The sequence below is a fragment of the Oncorhynchus tshawytscha genome, linkage group LG06 (genome assembly GCF_018296145.1).
Source record: "Oncorhynchus tshawytscha isolate Ot180627B linkage group LG06, Otsh_v2.0, whole genome shotgun sequence".
Taxonomy (NCBI): domain Eukaryota; kingdom Metazoa; phylum Chordata; class Actinopteri; order Salmoniformes; family Salmonidae; genus Oncorhynchus; species Oncorhynchus tshawytscha.
Genome location: NC_056434.1, coordinates 8,073,129 through 8,090,796, shown reverse-complemented (window position 1 = coordinate 8,090,796; position 17,668 = coordinate 8,073,129). Strand labels below are relative to the sequence as shown.

At 44.0% G+C, this 17,668-nt stretch overlaps 1 protein-coding gene across 1 annotated transcript in view; it reads right to left on the bottom strand.

Moving 5' to 3' along the window:
* Positions 1 to 17,668, bottom strand: part of LOC112253235 (calmodulin-regulated spectrin-associated protein 2-like) — a 98,807-nt gene that overhangs the window by 79,438 nt on the left and 1,701 nt on the right. Inside the window, exon 2 of the mRNA XM_042322900.1 lies at positions 6,850 to 7,211. Within this exon, the coding sequence (XP_042178834.1) occupies positions 6,850 to 7,211 (362 nt within the window). The remainder of the gene's footprint in view (positions 1 to 6,849; positions 7,212 to 17,668) is intronic.

The following is a 17,668-nucleotide window of genomic DNA, read 5'->3' as shown; positions in this document are numbered from 1 at the left end:
TAAGAATGCGGTGATTGACAGAGTCGAAAGCCTTGGCCAGGTCAATGAAGACTGCTGTACAGTAAAGTCTTATCGATGGTGGTTATGATATTGTTTAGGACCTTGAGCGTGGCTGAGGTGCACCCATGACCAGCTTGGAAACCAGATTGCATAGTGGAGAAGGTACGGTGGGATTCGAAATGGTCAATGATCTGATTTGTTAACTTGGTTTCTAAGACTTTAGAAAGGCAGGGCAGGATGGACATAAATCTATAACAGTTTGGCTCTAGAGCGTATGCCCCTTTGAAGAGGGGGATGACCACGGCAACTTTCCAATCTATTGCTTCAATAAAGTACTGAGTAAAGGGTCTGAATACTTATGTAAATGAAAAATGTCAGTTTAAAATGTTCAATACATTTGCAAACAATTGTAAAAACAGTTTTTGCTTTGTCATTATGGGGTATTGTGTGTAAATGTAATCAATTTTAGAAGAAGGCTGTAATGTAACAAAATGTGGAAAAAGTCTAGGGGTCTCAATACTTTCCGAATGCACTGTACATGCATATGGCTGAGCAACACGCTCTGCAACACCCCATGTCCCTCAGTTAAGCAGTGAATTTCAAACACAGACCACAAAGACTAGGGAGGTTTTCCAATGCCTCACAAAAGAAGGCTATAATGTTTTTTTGTTTGTTAAATCAGACATTGAATATCCCTTTGAGCATGGTGAAGTAATTAATTACACTTTGTATGGTGTATCAATACACCCAGTCACTACAAAGATACAGGGGTCCTTCCTAACTCAGTTGGCGTAGAAGAAGGAAACTGCATGGAAACCCCATGAGGCCAATGGTGACTTTAAAAACAGCCATTTTCAAGTCTTGCCACAGATTTTTAAACAGATTTTCAAGTCAAAACTGTAACTAAGACATTTAATCTTTTCATTTTGAATTCATGTGTTAAATGGAAGCATAATTCCAAAGTAACGTTATGGGGTATTGTGGGTAGGCCAGTGACACAAAATATAAATTCAATCCATTTTAAATTTAGTAACAACAAAACAATTTTGAAAAAGTAAAGGGTTGTGAATACTTTCTGAAGGCATCTACAGTATAAACATATATACATACAGTACCAGTCAACAGTTTGGACACACCTACTCATCCAAGGGGTTTTTCTTTATTTTTACTATTTTCTACATTGTAGAATAATAGAAGACATCAAAACTATGAAATAACACATATGGAATCATGTAGTAACCAAAAAAAGTGTTAAACAAATCAAAATAGCTCTGCCTTGATGACAGCTTTGCCTTGATGACAGCTTTGCCTTGATGACAGCTTTGCCTTGATGACAGCTTTGCCTTGATGACAGCTTTGCCTTGATGACAGCTTTGCCTTGATGACAGCTTTGCCTTGATGACAGCTTTGCCTTGATGACAGCTTTGCCTTGATGACAGCTTTGCCTTGATGACAGCTTTGCCTTGATGACAGCTTTGCCTTGATGACAGCTTTGCCTTGATGACAGCTTTGCCTTGATGACAGCTTTGCCTTGACAGCTTTGCACATTTGGCATTGTCTCATCCAGCTTCAGGTAGTCACCTGAAATGCATTCCAATTAACAGGTATGCCTTGTTAAAAGTTCAATTGTGGAATTTATTTCCTTCTTAATTAATGCATTTGAGACAATCAGTTGTTTTGTGACGAGGTAGGGTTGGTATACAGAATATAGCCATATTTGGTAAAAGACCAAGTCCATATTATGGCAAGAACAGCTCAAATACACACAGAGAAACAACAGTCCATCATTACTTTAAGACATGAATGGAGCTCAATCCGGAAAATGTCAAGAACTTAGTTTCTTCAAGTGCAGTCGCAAAAAACCAAGCGCTATGATGAAACTGGCTCTCATGAGGACCGCCACAGGAAAGGAAGACCCGGAGTTACCTTTGCTGCAGAGGATAAGTTCATTAGACTTTACAAGCCTCAGAAATTGCAGCCCAAATAAATGCTTCAGAGTTCAAGTAACATACACATCTCAATATCAACTGTTCAGAGGAGACTGCATGAATCAGGCCTTCAGGGTCGAATTGCTGCAAAGAAACCACTACTAAAAAGGACACCAATAAGAAGAAGAGACTTTCTTGGGCCAAGAAACACAAGTAATGGACATTAGACAGGAGGAACTCTATGCTTTGATGAGTCCAAATTTGAGATTTTTGGTTCCAACCGCCGTGTATTTGTGAGACGCAGAGTACGGTGAACGGATGATCTCTGCATGTGTGGTTCCCACCGTGAAGCATGGAGGAGGAGGTGTGATGGTGTAAGGGTGCTTTGCTGGTGACACTGTCAGTGATTTATTTAGAATTCAAGGCACACTTAACCATCATGTCTACCACAGCATTCTGAAGCGATACGTCATCCCATCAGGTTTGCACTTAGGTGGATTATAATTTGTTATTCAACAGGACAATGACCCAAAACACCTCCATTCTGTGTAAGGGCTATTTGACCAAGGAGAGTGATGGGAGTGCTGCATCAGATGACCTGGCCTCCAAAATCACCTGACATCAACCCAATTGAGATAGTTGGGATGAGTTGGACCGCAGAGTGAAGGAAAAGCAGCCAACAAGTGCTCAGCATGTGGGATCTCCTTCAAGACTGTTGGAAAAGCACTCCAGGGGAAGCTGGTTGAGAGAATCCCAAGAGTGTGCAAAGCTGTCATCAAGGCAAAGGGTGGCTACTTTGAAGAATATAAAATATATGTGACACACCACATGGATTCGGCCTTGTATAGCAAAATTTGAAATGGTATTTTTTACATTAGATAAAAGTAGACACTCAGAGCTACAAAATTGTGTATCATACACTGCATTTGAGGAACAATGAGAAACTAATTCTGTTTTGAAAGTTGATCAACTTGTAAACTCACTTTTGAGAAAATCACCTTTGAATGTTTTGCTATCTAGTGAAGAGCTCTTCTTTGTCTACACCCATTCAGCATCGTTCACACCCTCTTAAGCTTTAGCCCCACCCATCTTGTTTTGCTCTCGAAGCTCACACTTGACGCTCTGGCCGATGATTAGTTTACCTCTAGATAACATGAAAACATCCTATCAAGCTCTGCTGGCAACAATTTCATTACGCTTTTTTGCAGACGTTTACTGACACCGGCCATATTCAATGGGTGTTGTACACACGTAAGCTATCGAGCCAGCCAGCTAACTAACGTTAGCTAGTTAAACAACAATGAACAGTGCCAACAATGACACAGTGCTGGGAGCTAACCAACCATGTTCAATGTTAGCTAACTAGAACAGCAAACGGCTTTGGGAAACAAATGATAACATCAGCTTGGGGGCCAGCCAGCTAATGTTAGCTACAGTAGGTAGCTAACAGTACACTTTAGCTTGAAATGAAGCCACTTTCTGTCAAAATTGCCGAGAGAGTAGTTCGGATTGGTCCGCCATAGAAGGCTTCTGTCCATTTGAGTTCTTCAATCTGTGTTGGTAATCATTTGGATTAAAAAAATACATTATGTTCAAACGGCTGTCCTGTGAAGTCGTGACTTGCGATATTTGCTTAGTTTCCCAAATCGGGTCACATACTTGTTTCACACTTTTTTGGTTACTACATGATTCCATGTGTGTTATGTCATAGTTTTGATGTCTTCACTATTACTCTACAATGTAGAAAATAGTAAAAATAAAGAAAAACTCTTGAATGAGTAGGTGTTCTAAAACATTTGACTGGTACTGGTACTGTACAATCAGTATATGTTTTTTGACTTGATAACGTTTATTGTACTTACATGACAGTCTTCATCCATAACTGTCCTTTACACAGTAATTGTGCCCTAATCTCTACTAAATGTCATACTGTTAGCAGTCGATGGTGACTGGTATTAGGACAGCAATACAAGCGAAACACAACGGAATTATGGTTGACAATTACTTATGCAAATAGTCAACGAGGAGAGGGTAGAGTAAACAAAATGTCAATCAGTGAAAAACTAGGAATTTGAACAACTGCCTCATTTGCATATTCAATTAAAATAAAAACATTGTACCAAAAGAAGATTGACGTTGCGACACACTGTTTGATGATCATGCCTCAATCCAAAACCAATCAGGCGAAAAAGGCCTCCTATTGTGACTGAGACATGGCATAATGATTGCTTCTCATTTCAACTCGATAGGGCTGCCTGCCTAGCCTAGTCATTTCTGTCATGAGACAGCCTACAGGTCTGTGTAAGGTGGCACCGACAGACATGGCAGCTCTGCTTCTCGTGCCTACGCAACTTTGTAGTATTTGGTTTTTTTTTGTGTGTTTTATTTATTATTATTAGCCCAGAATGTTTTTTGTGTTATTACAGAAATAACTTCTGGATTACGGAAATAACTTCTGGATATCAGAGCGGCGGTAACTCACCAGCATTACGACCAGAAATACGACTTTCACGAATTGGATCCTTTGTTCGTACCCTCCAGGGCAATTGAAATTTTCCAGAGGCTGCTCCAAGACACCACCGGCCAGGAAGAGGTATTCGAAGTGGACTTCTAGTCTGACTCAGGAGCCGTGCACACCATCCACCGCTTCCGAGTATATTACTCGCTAATGTTCAGTCTCTGGACAATAAAGTAGATGAGTTCAGAGCAAGGATCTCCTTCCAGAGAGACATCAGGGACTGTAACATACTCTGTTTCATAGAATCATGGCTCTCTCTGGATATACTGTCCCCGTCCATACAGACAGCTGGGTTCAGTACATTGCGCAGACAGGAATAAAGCTCTCTGGGAAGAAGAAAGGCTGTGGTGTATGTTTCATGGTTAACTACTCATGGTGTGATTGTGATAACATACAGAAACTCAAGTCCTTTTGTTCACCCGACCTAGAATACCTAACAATCAAAGGTATTACCTCCCAAGAGAATTATCTTCGGTTATAGTCACAGCCGTGTATATTCCCCCTCAAGCTGATACCATGGCAGCCCTCAATGAACTACACTGGACTTTTTGCAAAGTGGAAACCACATATCCTGAGGTCGCATTTATTGTAGCTGGGGATTTTTACAACGCAAATTTGAGAAAAACACTACTGAAGTTCTATCAACACACTGTATACTGGCTCTGGAAAAACTCTCGATCACTGTTACTCCACCTTCCGGGATGGCTACAAAGCCCTCCCCCACCCTTCCTTCGGCAAATCAGATCACGACTCCATTTTGCTCCTCCCTTCCTATAGGTAGAAACTCAAGGAAGTACCCGTGCTAAAGGTCTATTCAACAACGTCAGTACAGGCAAAACTTCAGTGCAGAGACAAAATGGAGTCACAAATCAATGGCTCAGACACGAGACGTATATGGCAGGGTCTACAGACAATCACAAAGGGAAAACCAGCCATGTCGCAGAGACCGAGGACTTGTTCACGGACAAGCTAAACACCTTCTTCGCCCGCTTTGAGGATAGCACAGTGCCACCGTTGTGGCCTGCTCCCAGGGACTGTAGGCTATCGTTCTCCGTGGCCTACGTGAGTAAGACATTTAAGCGTGTTAACCCTCGCAAGGCTGTCGGCCCAGATGACATCTCTAGCCGCGTCCTCAGCACATGTGCAGACCAGCTGGCTGGAGTGTTTACGGACATATTCAATCTCTCCCTGTCCCAGTCTGTTTTCTCCACTTGCTTCAAGAAAAGGTAACTGAACAAAATGACTATCGCCCCGTAGCACTCACTTCTGTCATCTTGAAGTGCTTTGAGAGGCTAGTTATAACCTCTACCTTACCGGACACCCTAGACACACTTTTGCTTACCGCCCCAATAGATCCACAGATGATGCAATTGCCATCGCACTGCCTGTTCCCATCCGGACAAGAGGAATACCTATGTAAGAATGCTGTTCATTGACTACAGCTCAGCCTTTAACACTATAGTACCCTCCAAGCTCATCATTAAGCTTGAGGCCCTGGATCTGAACCCCGCCCTGTGCAACTGGGTCCTGGAGTTGCTGACGGGCCACTCCCAGATGGTAAAGGTAGGAAACAACACCTCCACTTCGCTGATCCTCAACACAGTGGCCCCACAAGGGTGCTTGCTCAGCCCACTACTGTACTCCCTGTTCACCCATGACTGCGTGGCCACACACGCCTCCAACACAATCATCAAGTTTGCAGACGACACAACAGTAGTAGGCAACAGCCTACAGAGAGGAGGTGAGGATCCTGGCAGAGTGGTGCCAGGAAAATAACCTCTCCCTCAACGTCACCAAAACAAAGGGGCTGATCGGGGACTTCAGGAAACAGCAGAGGGAGCACACCCATATCCACATCGACAGGGCCGCAGTGGAGAAGGTGGAAAGCGTCAAGTTCCAAATATACCCCGTTCCCTATATACCCCCCGTTTGACCAAAGCCTCATGGAGAGAGGCAGAAAGATAAAACAGGGGAATAGAGAGAAAGAGTAGTAGAGATACAAACAGCTACTACTTACTTAGACGAGACAAGACGACAAGACAAGACCAGACAGACAGACGGTCCACCCTAAAAAATAGTGGGCTGATTTCAAAACGATGTGGGTACTGGGCATTAACATTCTTATGCTTATGAGGGTATTCTGATTAGGCCAGGGGAGTTTCAAGTAATTCCGGTAAAACCCCTGCCAATCAAATCCTGCAGGTGGAGACTGCTTCAATAAAAGTCACAATGAGAAGACCTAGGCTATAGAGAAGTACAGAGATAATGAGAAAGACAGATGCAGATAGCAAGACAAAGAGAGAGATAGACACTAAAACAGACTGAAAGAAGTCACAAAAAAAACATGGAGGGAAAGAGATCCACAGCCACACACTATCCCCCAACCCAACCCCTCTCTCTTACCATCTGTAGGGGCCTCTTGCGGAGGTCTCTCTCAGTAACCAGCCTCGTCTGGTCTGTGACGTGGAGTCCCTTCTGGGCCAGGGCCTGGATGACAGCATCGTGACCAACCAGGGGCTGGGTGACAGCATCATGACCAACCAGGGGCTGAGTGACAGCATCGTGACCAACCAGGGGCTGAGAGACAGCATCGTGACCAACCAGGGGCTGGGTGACAGCATCGTGACCTCCACTTGTCAGGATGAGGCTCCCGGCTCTGCAGTAGAGCTCAGCAGACAGCAGTAGGCTGACTACTGCAGGCTTCAGATGCTCCTGTTCATACTGGTCTGTGTAGAAGGGCTCCTTCAGGTCGGCCGGGACACTGTCTGTTTAGGAGGGAGAGGTAGAGAGGTCAAAAGAGTGAATATGCTTTGGCACATACTACATTTTTCTAAGTCAAGAGTGAATCGGTGAATATACCATTTGCACCCAGGAAAAATGTATAATTAACTTTCTAAATGTTGTAATGCAAAAGGGAATCATGCGCAGTAGTTAACCGTTAACTAGACAACCGTTCCACTCCTAAACCAGCTCATAGTACCTGATACAGTGTTGTTGTTCCTGATATAAACGAGATTAGGGTGTCAATATAGTATTGAACAAGTCAACACGACTGATAGTAATTGAGTCTACTTCATTGTTTCCTCATCCAAAAGACATGGTGGTTATATCCGTTATGAAATACACTATGGATGAACTGCAGTGTGTTACCATGGAAACTACAGTAGGAAAGGAACCTGATCAGAGTGTGTGTATATATATATATCAGTTGGCCTGGAGTTCAAAAATGTATTTCTTCCTTGTCAGACTTTCACAGGGTGCTGAGAAAATGGGGATGGTATAAAAACCAGAGACTCTGTATCCACAAAACAACAAGCTATAAAATAACCTGATTTTCACACCACTCAAGGAGCTGCACATTAGGAGTGTGGCTGAAAGTAGATTGATTCCTTCACGATGTAATACTCTGCCGCACACACACACACAGAGCAGATGGGTGTTCATTATGATCGGTGAAGCCACAGTAAGAGGGAACTTCTCAGCCTCACACCCTTCATCCACCCTCACACCACTCTGGGGATCATATTAGACAGGCCAAGTCAGCAGCTCATAACAGAGACACGCTATCTAATTAACAACAAGGTCACCAAAGGGTACTTGAGGTAGAAGTTGCTATTAATTGCAGATCTAGGATCAGATTACCAACAGTCCTTACCTAAACCTTTAGCGGGATGAAGAATTACTGAAACAGGGTCAGATTGTCATTTTAGCAAGCCAGATTTTTCTGAAATCGTTTTTTTGTGGTTAGAAGATGAGCATTCCTGAAACATTATTTTGTTGACATTTAATATGATCTCTGAGAAATTGATTTCACCCAAATTGGCACTTTCAATGTACATAATTTAGATCATATTCAAATAATTCAATTAATTACATTACAAAATTCAGCGATGAGCAAATTTGAGGTCTGCAGTAGCCAAGTAGGCTACTGTGGCTATTTGATCATAATGCAGGCCTACCAGAGTGACTGAAAATGTTGTGTTGTTTGATACAATAAAACACTTTATAAAATGCATTATTATTCCCATACCATTATTACAGAGAATCAGACAAATTATGCTACCCTCTGCCTATTGGCTACGTAGCTTATTCAAGCCGGTCTCAAAATACAACACTGCCTCTTTAATATGTAAATTGCTCTATAACTGGACTAATAACTCACTAGCAAAGGATACAACAAATATGTGCACACGTGGCTACATGCAGCTTTCACTTATCTCAGAACAAGCACATCTACTCACGACCGCTCATGCTGTAAACACAGTCCAGTTCAAAGTGAATGGCACAGTTCCATATATGGCAATGGTCTATTTACATATAGGCCTACTGCAGGTCTGACTGGTTATAGCACACTGGTCTGTTTAGAGAACAGGCTTGAGTAGTGCTTGTCATTGCAATAGAATCTTACTCCGATGCGTTCTGCCTACAACAAAATCTCTTGCATAGTTTGTTTTGTTGCATTGAAAGTGGCTAATTTTGTGTTGATTTGATCACAATTGCCACAGTAATGGGAAACGTTGATAGTGTTAACAGGGAAAACTCTAGAACAGTGGTCACCAACCTTTTCTGAGTCAAGATCACTTGGAGTCAAAATGCAAGCCGAGATCTACTGGTCAGATTTTTTTAACGACGTAAAAAAACATAAGCCTATGCAACATTAACCAATTATAAACAGTTCTGTAGCAATGAGGTTTGTGCAGGAGACTATAGGCCCCGATACAGTATCACTGCATATTGGCTTTGCTTGAATTGCCCTGCCAATGCATTGTTGTTCGGGACATTTTTTAAAATTATATAAAAAAATTTGAGGTGGGCTATATGATCACACCGGTAATAGATCCATTGTTGTATGACTTGTGAAGCACAGCTGAATGAGCATACATTAAAATAATTTGCTTTTTTTTATGGGCTGGTGGTGCCTGCATCTGATGGTCAGTCTCAGCGGAGGGAGAGAGCAGCAGACTGATGGTCAGTCTCAGCAGAGGGAGAGAGCAGCAGACTGATGGTCAGTCTCAGCAGAGGGAGAGAGCAGCAGACTGATGGTCAGTCTCAGCGGAGGGGGAGAGCAGCAGACTGAGGGTCAGTCTCAGCGGAGGGGGAGAGCAGCAGACTGAGGGTCAGTCTCAGTGGAGGGGGAGAGCAGCAGACTGATGGTCAGTCTCAGTGGAGGGGGAGAGCAGCAGACTGAGGGTCAGTCTCAGTGGAGGGAGAGAGCAGCAGACTGAGGGTCAGTCTCAGTGGAGGGGGAGAGCAGCAGACTGATGGTCAGTCTCAGCAGACTGATGGTCAGTCTCAGCAGACTGATGGTCAGTCTCAGCAGACTGATGGTCAGTCTCAGTGGAGGGAGAGAGCAGCAGACTGATGGTCAGTCACAGTGGAGGGAGAGAGCAGCAGACTGAGGGTCAGTCTCAGTGGAGGGGGAGAGCAGCAGACTGATGGTCAGTCTCAGCAGACTGATGGTCAGTCTCAGCAGACTGATGGTCAGTCTCAGCAGACTGATGGTCAGTCTCAGTGGAGGGAGAGAGCAGCAGACTGATGGTCAGTCACAGTGGAGGGATAGAGCAGCAGACCGATGGTCAGTCTCAGTGGAGGGAGAGCAGCAGACCGAGGGTCCACCTCTCAACATCCCTCCGCTCTCCCTTTCCTCCGCTGATGGCGAAACACGAGTCGCACCGCATTATTCCTGCGTCATGCAGAAATTCATGTTGTTACTCCTATTTACAGAGAAAGTGGTCCTTAGTTCGACCATTTAAAAAAAAACAAGCACACATAAAACTTGAAAAAGCCATACATGCACATGAATAAAATCATGGAGGATAACACACAATAAAGTCCGGGACTTATTTCCATTGTGGTCCTCTTGAGACAAGATGGCTGGACAAGATCCAACACAGTTAAACACAGTATGGCAGTGAAACAATTAACAAAAACAGAGAAGAAGAACATCTATCTCATCAAAAACAGAGAAGAAGAACATCTATCTCATCATTCCAGTTACATCATAGGGGTTATTCATATGGGCACAGAAGACATCAAACATATTTATACTTTATTTTTAAAGTGTTCAATGGTAAAAGTCCCAAACATACACTGTTTACTGTTTTGTATTGCTATTGGGTTTGGTTAAATGGTAAGTATCACTAATCCCACTAAATGTTTTCTAAACATTTTAATGAAAAACATACAATGCATTATAATAGTAGTATTTTATTTATTTATTTATTATCACAACATTTTAGTCACTAGCCCATTTCTCCATCAAAGTTTGGAGCTTGTAGGGAAAGTCTTTATATGAGAATTGCGCAGATAGCACTCTCAGACAGCTGCCATTTGTTGGACTCTTCAAGGAGTTGGGTTGAAGCACTAGGTTACTAAGTGAACGACAAACTGAATTGCTTTCATTGAGGACACTTGAGTGTCGCAGCGGTCTAAGGCACTGCATCTCCGTGCAAGAGGCGTCACTACAGTCCCTGGTTCGTATCCAGGCTGTATCACATCCGGCTGTGATTGGGAATCCCATAGAGCGGCACAGAATTGGCCGCCCAGTGCCGTCCGTGTTTGGCCGTCATTGGTCCAGTGTCGTCCGTGTTTGGCCGGGGTCGGCAGTCATTGGCCCAGTGTCGTCCGTGTTCGGCCGGGTCAGTCGTCATTGGCCCAGTGTCGTCCGTGTTCGGCCGGGTCGGGGCCCAGTCGTCCGTGTTTGGCATTGGCCCAGTGTCGTCCGTGTTTGGCCGGGGTCAGCTGTCATTGGCCCAGTGTCGTCCGTGTTTGGCCGGGGTCAGCCGTCATTGGCCGGGGTCAGCCGTTAGCGTTGGTCCAGCGTCGTCCGTGTTTGGCCCAGGGTGTCAGCAGCAGTCATTGGCCGGGGTCAGCCGTTATTGGCCCAGCGTCGTCCGTGTTTGGCCGGGGTCAGCAGTCATTGGCCGGGTCGGCCGTCATTGGCCCAGCGTCGTCCATGTTTGGCCGGGTTCAGCCGTCATTGGCCGGGGGCCGGGTCAGGCCGTCATTGGCCGGGGTCGGCCGTCATCATTGGCCCAGCGTCGTCCGTGTTTGGCCGGGGTCAGCAGTCATTGGCCCAGCGTCGTCCGTGTTTGGCCGGGGTCAGCCGTCATTGGCCGGGGTCGGCAGTCATTGGCCCAGCGGCCCAGGGTCCCGTGTTTGGCCGGGGTCAGGGTCAGCCGGGGTCAGCCGTTGGCCCAGGGTCATCCGGCCCAGGGTCATCCGTGTTTGGTTGGGGTCAGCCGTCATTGGCCCAGGGTCATCCGTGTTTGGTTGGGGTCAGCCGTCATTGGCCCAGGGTCATCCGTGTTTGGCCGGGGTCAGCCGTCATTGGCCGGGGTCAGCCGTCATTGGCCCATTATTTTCATCATGAACAAAAGCTATTGGTTTTCTAACCAAAGTTGCAAAGAAGGAACTGATTGTCCAAATCGAATGTTAGGTACTATATTTGTGGTAGATTAAAGAATCCTATAAGTAAATACAAAATGGCCAATTTGGGTGCAATCCATTAGCTTGATTTCTCAGAGATTAAATTATATTTCAACAAAATAATGCTTCTGGATGTGTTTTATCTTGTTTCTACCTAGAGAAACAACTTCAGAACAATCTGATATGGTGGGTGTTGAAATCCTCTTGTGAGTTTTGAGGTGGGAATGACTCCGTGGTTATATTGGGGGCAACTCCTTGGCCTACGCCTTGAGAAGAAGCAAACTGACCAACAGAGAACCAGTGGTGGAAAAAGTACCCAATTCTCATACTTGATTAAAAAAGGAAAAGATACCTTAAAAGAAAATGACTCAAGTAAAAGTCACCCAGTAAAATACTACTTGAGAAAAAGTATAACAGTATTTGGTTTTTAAATATACTTAAGTATCAAAAGTAAATGTATAAATAGTTTCAAATTCCAATTATATTAACCCAGCATGATTATTATTATTTATTTTTTAATTTACGGATAGCCAGGGGCACACTTCAACAGTCAGACATAATTTACAAATTAAGCATGCGTGTTTAGTGAGTCTGCCAGATCTGGGCAATAGGATGACCAGGGATGTTCTCTTGATAAGTGCGTGAATTAGACATTTTCCCGTCCTGCTAAGCATTGAACATGTAACGAGTACTTTTGGGTGTCAGGGAAAATGCAAGGAGTAAAAAGTACATCATTTTCTTTAGGAAGGTAGTGGAGTAAAAGTAGTCAAAAATATAAATAGTAAATATACAAATACTCCCAAAAACTACTTTAGTAGTACTTTAAATCATTTTTACTTAAGCGCTTTACACCACTGCAGAGGATCAATCGGAGGGGTGGACGCAGCTCCCAGAGGATCAATCGGAGGGGTGGACGCGGCTCCCAGAGGATCAATCGGAGGGGTGGACGCGGCTCCCAGAGGATCAATCGGAGGGGTGGACGCGGCTCCCAGAGGATCAATCGGAGGGGTGGACGCGGCTCCAAGAGGATCAATCGGAGGGGTGGACGCAGCTCCCAGAGGATCAATCGGAGGGGTGGACGCGGCTCCCAGAGGATCAATCGGAGGGGTGGACGCGGCTCCCAGAGGATCAATCGGAGGGGTGGACGCGGCTCCCAGAGGCGAGGACAGTAAATAAAGGTTAGGGGTGGGGCTAGAGACCTTTGAGGCGATGACACCATAATGCCCACCTCGATCAAATAATCTACATTGACAAGGGATAGCCTACTCCTCTCTCACTGGACCTGCTGTATAGGACGAGCCACAAAGGATAGTATAAAAAGTATCAATCACAAAGGGGTAAAGGGAAAAAAACAGAACTCCCTACTTGTCAATAGGTCACTTTAGGTAAGTCTATCAGGGCGAGTCTGAGTCAAGTCTCTGACCTCTCCTACCTCAAGACTCTGACCTCAAGACTCTAACCTCAAGACTCTAACCTCTCCTACCTCAAGACTCTGACCTCTCCTACCTCAAGACTCTGACCTCTCCTACCTCAAGACTCTGACCTCTCCTACCTCAAGACTCTAACCTCTCCTACCTCAAGACTCTAACCTCTCCTACCTCAAGACTCTAACCTCTCCTACCTCAAGACTCTAACCTCTCCTACCTCAAGACTCTAACCTCTCCTACCTCAAGACTCTAACCTCTCCTACCTCAAGTCTCTAACCTCTCCTACCTCAAGTCTCTAACCTCAAGTCTCTAACCTCTCCTACCTCAAGTCTCTAACCTCAAGACTCTAACCTCAAGACTCTAACCTCAAGACTCTAACCTCAAGACTCTAACCTCAAGACTCTAACCTCAAGTGCTGAGCAGAACTGCATTATATGTTCCACACAGGTTACCATTGCAATCCAACAACACCGAAATCTGATATATTCCAGATTCATGTGTGTATTATATATATATATATATATATATATATATATATGTATGTGTGCTCTCAAACTCTGCTTAATTGCTTATGTGCCTGAAAGTATTCTGAGCGGTAGCAGTGTATGCTGGGATCTGAAGACCAGATCTGCCTCTCTACCTCTGGGAACATGAGACAGTATTTTTGGAATCATCCCATTTCATTCAGACCCAATTGAAAATACGGCACACGGAGGGATCTGGTTAGAAGCTCATGTATTTTCCAATATTACAGAGCAACAAAACCTAAAATCATCTCACTGGCAACTGCAGTAGAATGTTCGGTCTCTCCGAGGCCCGAATCCAACTGCATCACCCTTGGTCAAGGGGCCAATTGTATCAAGTGTCTCGAAGTAGGAGTGCTGATTCAGGGTCAAATTTAACTTTTAGATGACAACGAATCAAATAACAAGGATAAAGGGGACTTAATTACTCCTTCACTGGAGGTGCTTGATACATATAGCCCCCAATCAAATTGGTGAAATTAATTGAGATGTTCCACTCAAAAAAAACAGAAAAGGGTTGTACTCCTACCCGAGTGTTCTCGGGTATGAGGATATATTTGACTGTTCTACTATGCTACAGTGTGTAGATCTGTGTGTAGAGTGTACAGTGTGTATATCTTTATGAATAAGAGCTAAGACAAGATGATCTGTTCAGTTAGTCAAAGGAATACAAAACAGATGTCTTGTCGAGGTTGTGCTAGATTCAAAGCGCAGTTGTTTTTAGGAGTGCTTATGCCACGTGCAATTTATTTATTTATTTCCACCCCGGGGGTGGACTCAGCCGCGGGCTGAGTGTTGTCAGAGTGGCTGGTCGAGGGGTCGGAACATAGTTATGCTAATTTGTACACTGCAAATTGACCACAAGCTGGTCAAGGAATTAGATGGTGTTATTTTCAAATACTATTTCGTACCTAGATTATGTCAAGTTTTATTTGTGGGAATGTTTTTGGGGGCTGAATTTATGATGATTTTTAAAAAACTTTTGTTTTTGTACTAAACACTTCGGTCCCCAAAAACGACTTGTAGGCCGGTTTTGGCCCGTGGGCCGCCTGTTCCCGACCCATGTTATACCCTAATACACCCCAGTAAAACAAGCTCTCCTATTGGTTCCTGTATCTAATAGTCAACGTAGGGCATTAAAAACACAAGCACAACAGAGGGCAAATTAAATACGACCAGGTCACGTACTCACAAAGAAACTAAGTGAAGGAGTACTGATACAGGATCAGTTTTTCCCTTTTAGAGCATAATGAATACACCTTATAAAAGGACAGAGGGGACCTGATCCTGGACCAAGGCTACTTTGAGATGCTATTGGAATACGGACGCAGCTTTTCATGACAACAGTTGGGAGTTTGAATGGGATTGATTTACAGGCAGTTACTCTCTGAATCGTATGCTTGTGTATTAGATGTGTGTTAGAATTGATGTAACTTTCTCGTCCATTTATTGTTCTTATTCATACTGTCAGTGGTCCCGTGTGGCTCCGTTGGTAAGGCACGGTGCTTGGCACTCCAGGGCTGTTGGTTCGACTCCCACGGGGGACCGGTGGGATAAGAGCATCTTTTTAAAATGACCCAAAAAAATGTAAAACGTAAAAATGTCAGTGAGACAAAGGACAAAAGTGTGTTAAATGTTGCATTCAGAAAGTATTCAGACCCCTTGACTTTTTCCACAGTTTGTTACGTTATAGCTTTATTCTTTCTCATCAATCTATACACAATAACAAAGCAAAAACAGGTTTAGATTTTTTTTGGCAAATTTATAATAACTAAAAACTGAAATATGACATTTACATAAGTATTCAGACCCTTTACTCAGTACTTTGTTGAAGCACCTTTGGCAGCATGATGCTACAAGTTTGGGACACCTGTATTTGGGGAGTTTCTCCCATTCTTCTCTGGAGATCCTCTCAAGCTCTGTCAGGTTGGATGGGGAGCGTCGCTGCACATGTATTTTTCAGGTCTCTAAAGAGATGTTAGATCGGCTTCAAGTCCGGGCTCTGGCTGGGCCACTCAAGGACATTCAGAGACTTGTCCAGAAGCCCCTCCTGCGTTGTCTTGGCTGTGTGCTTAGGGTTGTTGTCCTGTTGGAAGGTGAACCTTCGCCCCAGTCTGAGGTCCCGAGTGCTCTGGAGAAGGTTTTCATCAAGGATCTGTCTGTACTTTGCTCCGTTCATCTTTGCCTCGATCCTGACTAGTCTTCCAGTCCCTCCGCTGAAAAAATATCTCCACAGCATGACAATGCCACCACCATGCTTTCCCTTAGGGATGGTGCCAGGTTTCCTCAAGACGTGACGCTTGGCAGTGAGGCCAAATAGTTCAATCTTGATTTAAATCAGACCAGAGAATCTTGTTTCTCCTGGTGTGAGAGTCCTTTAGGTGTATTTTAGAAAATCGGGCTGTCATGTGCCTTTCATTGAGGGCCGGCTTCCGTCTGGCAACTCTACCATAAAGGCCTGATTGGTGGAGTGCTGCAGAGATGGTTGTCCTTCTGGATGGTTCTCCCATCTCCACAGAGAAACTCTCGTGCTCTGTCAGAGTGATCATTATGTTCTTGGTCACCTCCCTGACCAAAGCCCTTCTCCCCCGATTGCTCAGTTTGGCCGGGCGGCCACCTCTAGGAAGAGTCATGGTGGTTCCAAACTTCCAGAAACTTCCAAACTTCCAGACTTCCAGATCTGTGCCTCGACACAATTCCTTCAACCTCATGGTTTTGTTTTTGCTCTGACATGCACTGTCAACTGTGGGACCTTATATAGACAGGTGTGTGCCTTCTCAAATCATGCCCAATCAATTGAATTTACCACAGATGGACTCCAATCAAATTGTAGAAACATCTCAAGGATGATCAATGGAAGCAGGATGCACCTGAGCTCAATTTCTAGTCTCATAGCAAAGGGTCTGAATACTTACATAAATAAGACATTTCTGTTTTGCAAACATTTCTAAAAACCCGTTTTCCCTTTGTCATTATGGGGTATTTTGTGTAGATTGATGAGGGAAAAAAAAATCATTGAAATCAATTTTAGAATAAGGCTGTAAACGTAACAAAATGTGGAAAAAGTCATGCGGTCTGAATACTTTGCAAATGCACTGTATCTTTACAACTTCTAACATCTTATCAAAAGTTATGTTAGTGAACAATGGTTATTGTATCTAGTCCAACTATTAAAGTCTCATATCAGACATTAGCTTTGTATCTGAGGAGACATGTAGACCCCATACATCTCCTTACATTTGGCACATTCACCTTTTTTTTTGTACCATTATTTAACCAGGCAAGTCAGTTAAGAACAAATTCTTAATTACAATGACTGCCTAGGAATAGGTTAACTGCCTCGTTCAGGGGCAGAACGACAGGTTTTTGTCAACTCAGGGATTTGATCTGGCTACCTTTTGGTTACTAGTCCAACGTTCTAACCACTAGGTTATCCTGCCGCCCCTTTGACACAAACCTGGTGCAAATACTGCATACATAAATAAATGAACCAAAATAACAGTATTAGCGTACATATTTGACTAGACTGGCTATTTCAAAAGCACAATGAGGACATGAAACATAATTAATTGTCTTGCATCAGTGAGCGGATGGTGTAGTGGGAAAGGGGGATACCTAGTCAGTTGTACAACTGAATGCATTCAACTGAAATGTGTCTATCGCATTTAACCCAAACCCTCTGAATCAAAGAGGTGCATCTGTATCCGGGGAAACCAGACCCACACAAGTACCTCTTGACCAGCTTCAAGCTACATTCCACATCATTGAGCTGGGTCTTGCTTCACATATGAGTCATGAGACTTCTAATCTGGTCACCAGTGACCATTGGGACTCAAAGCAGTT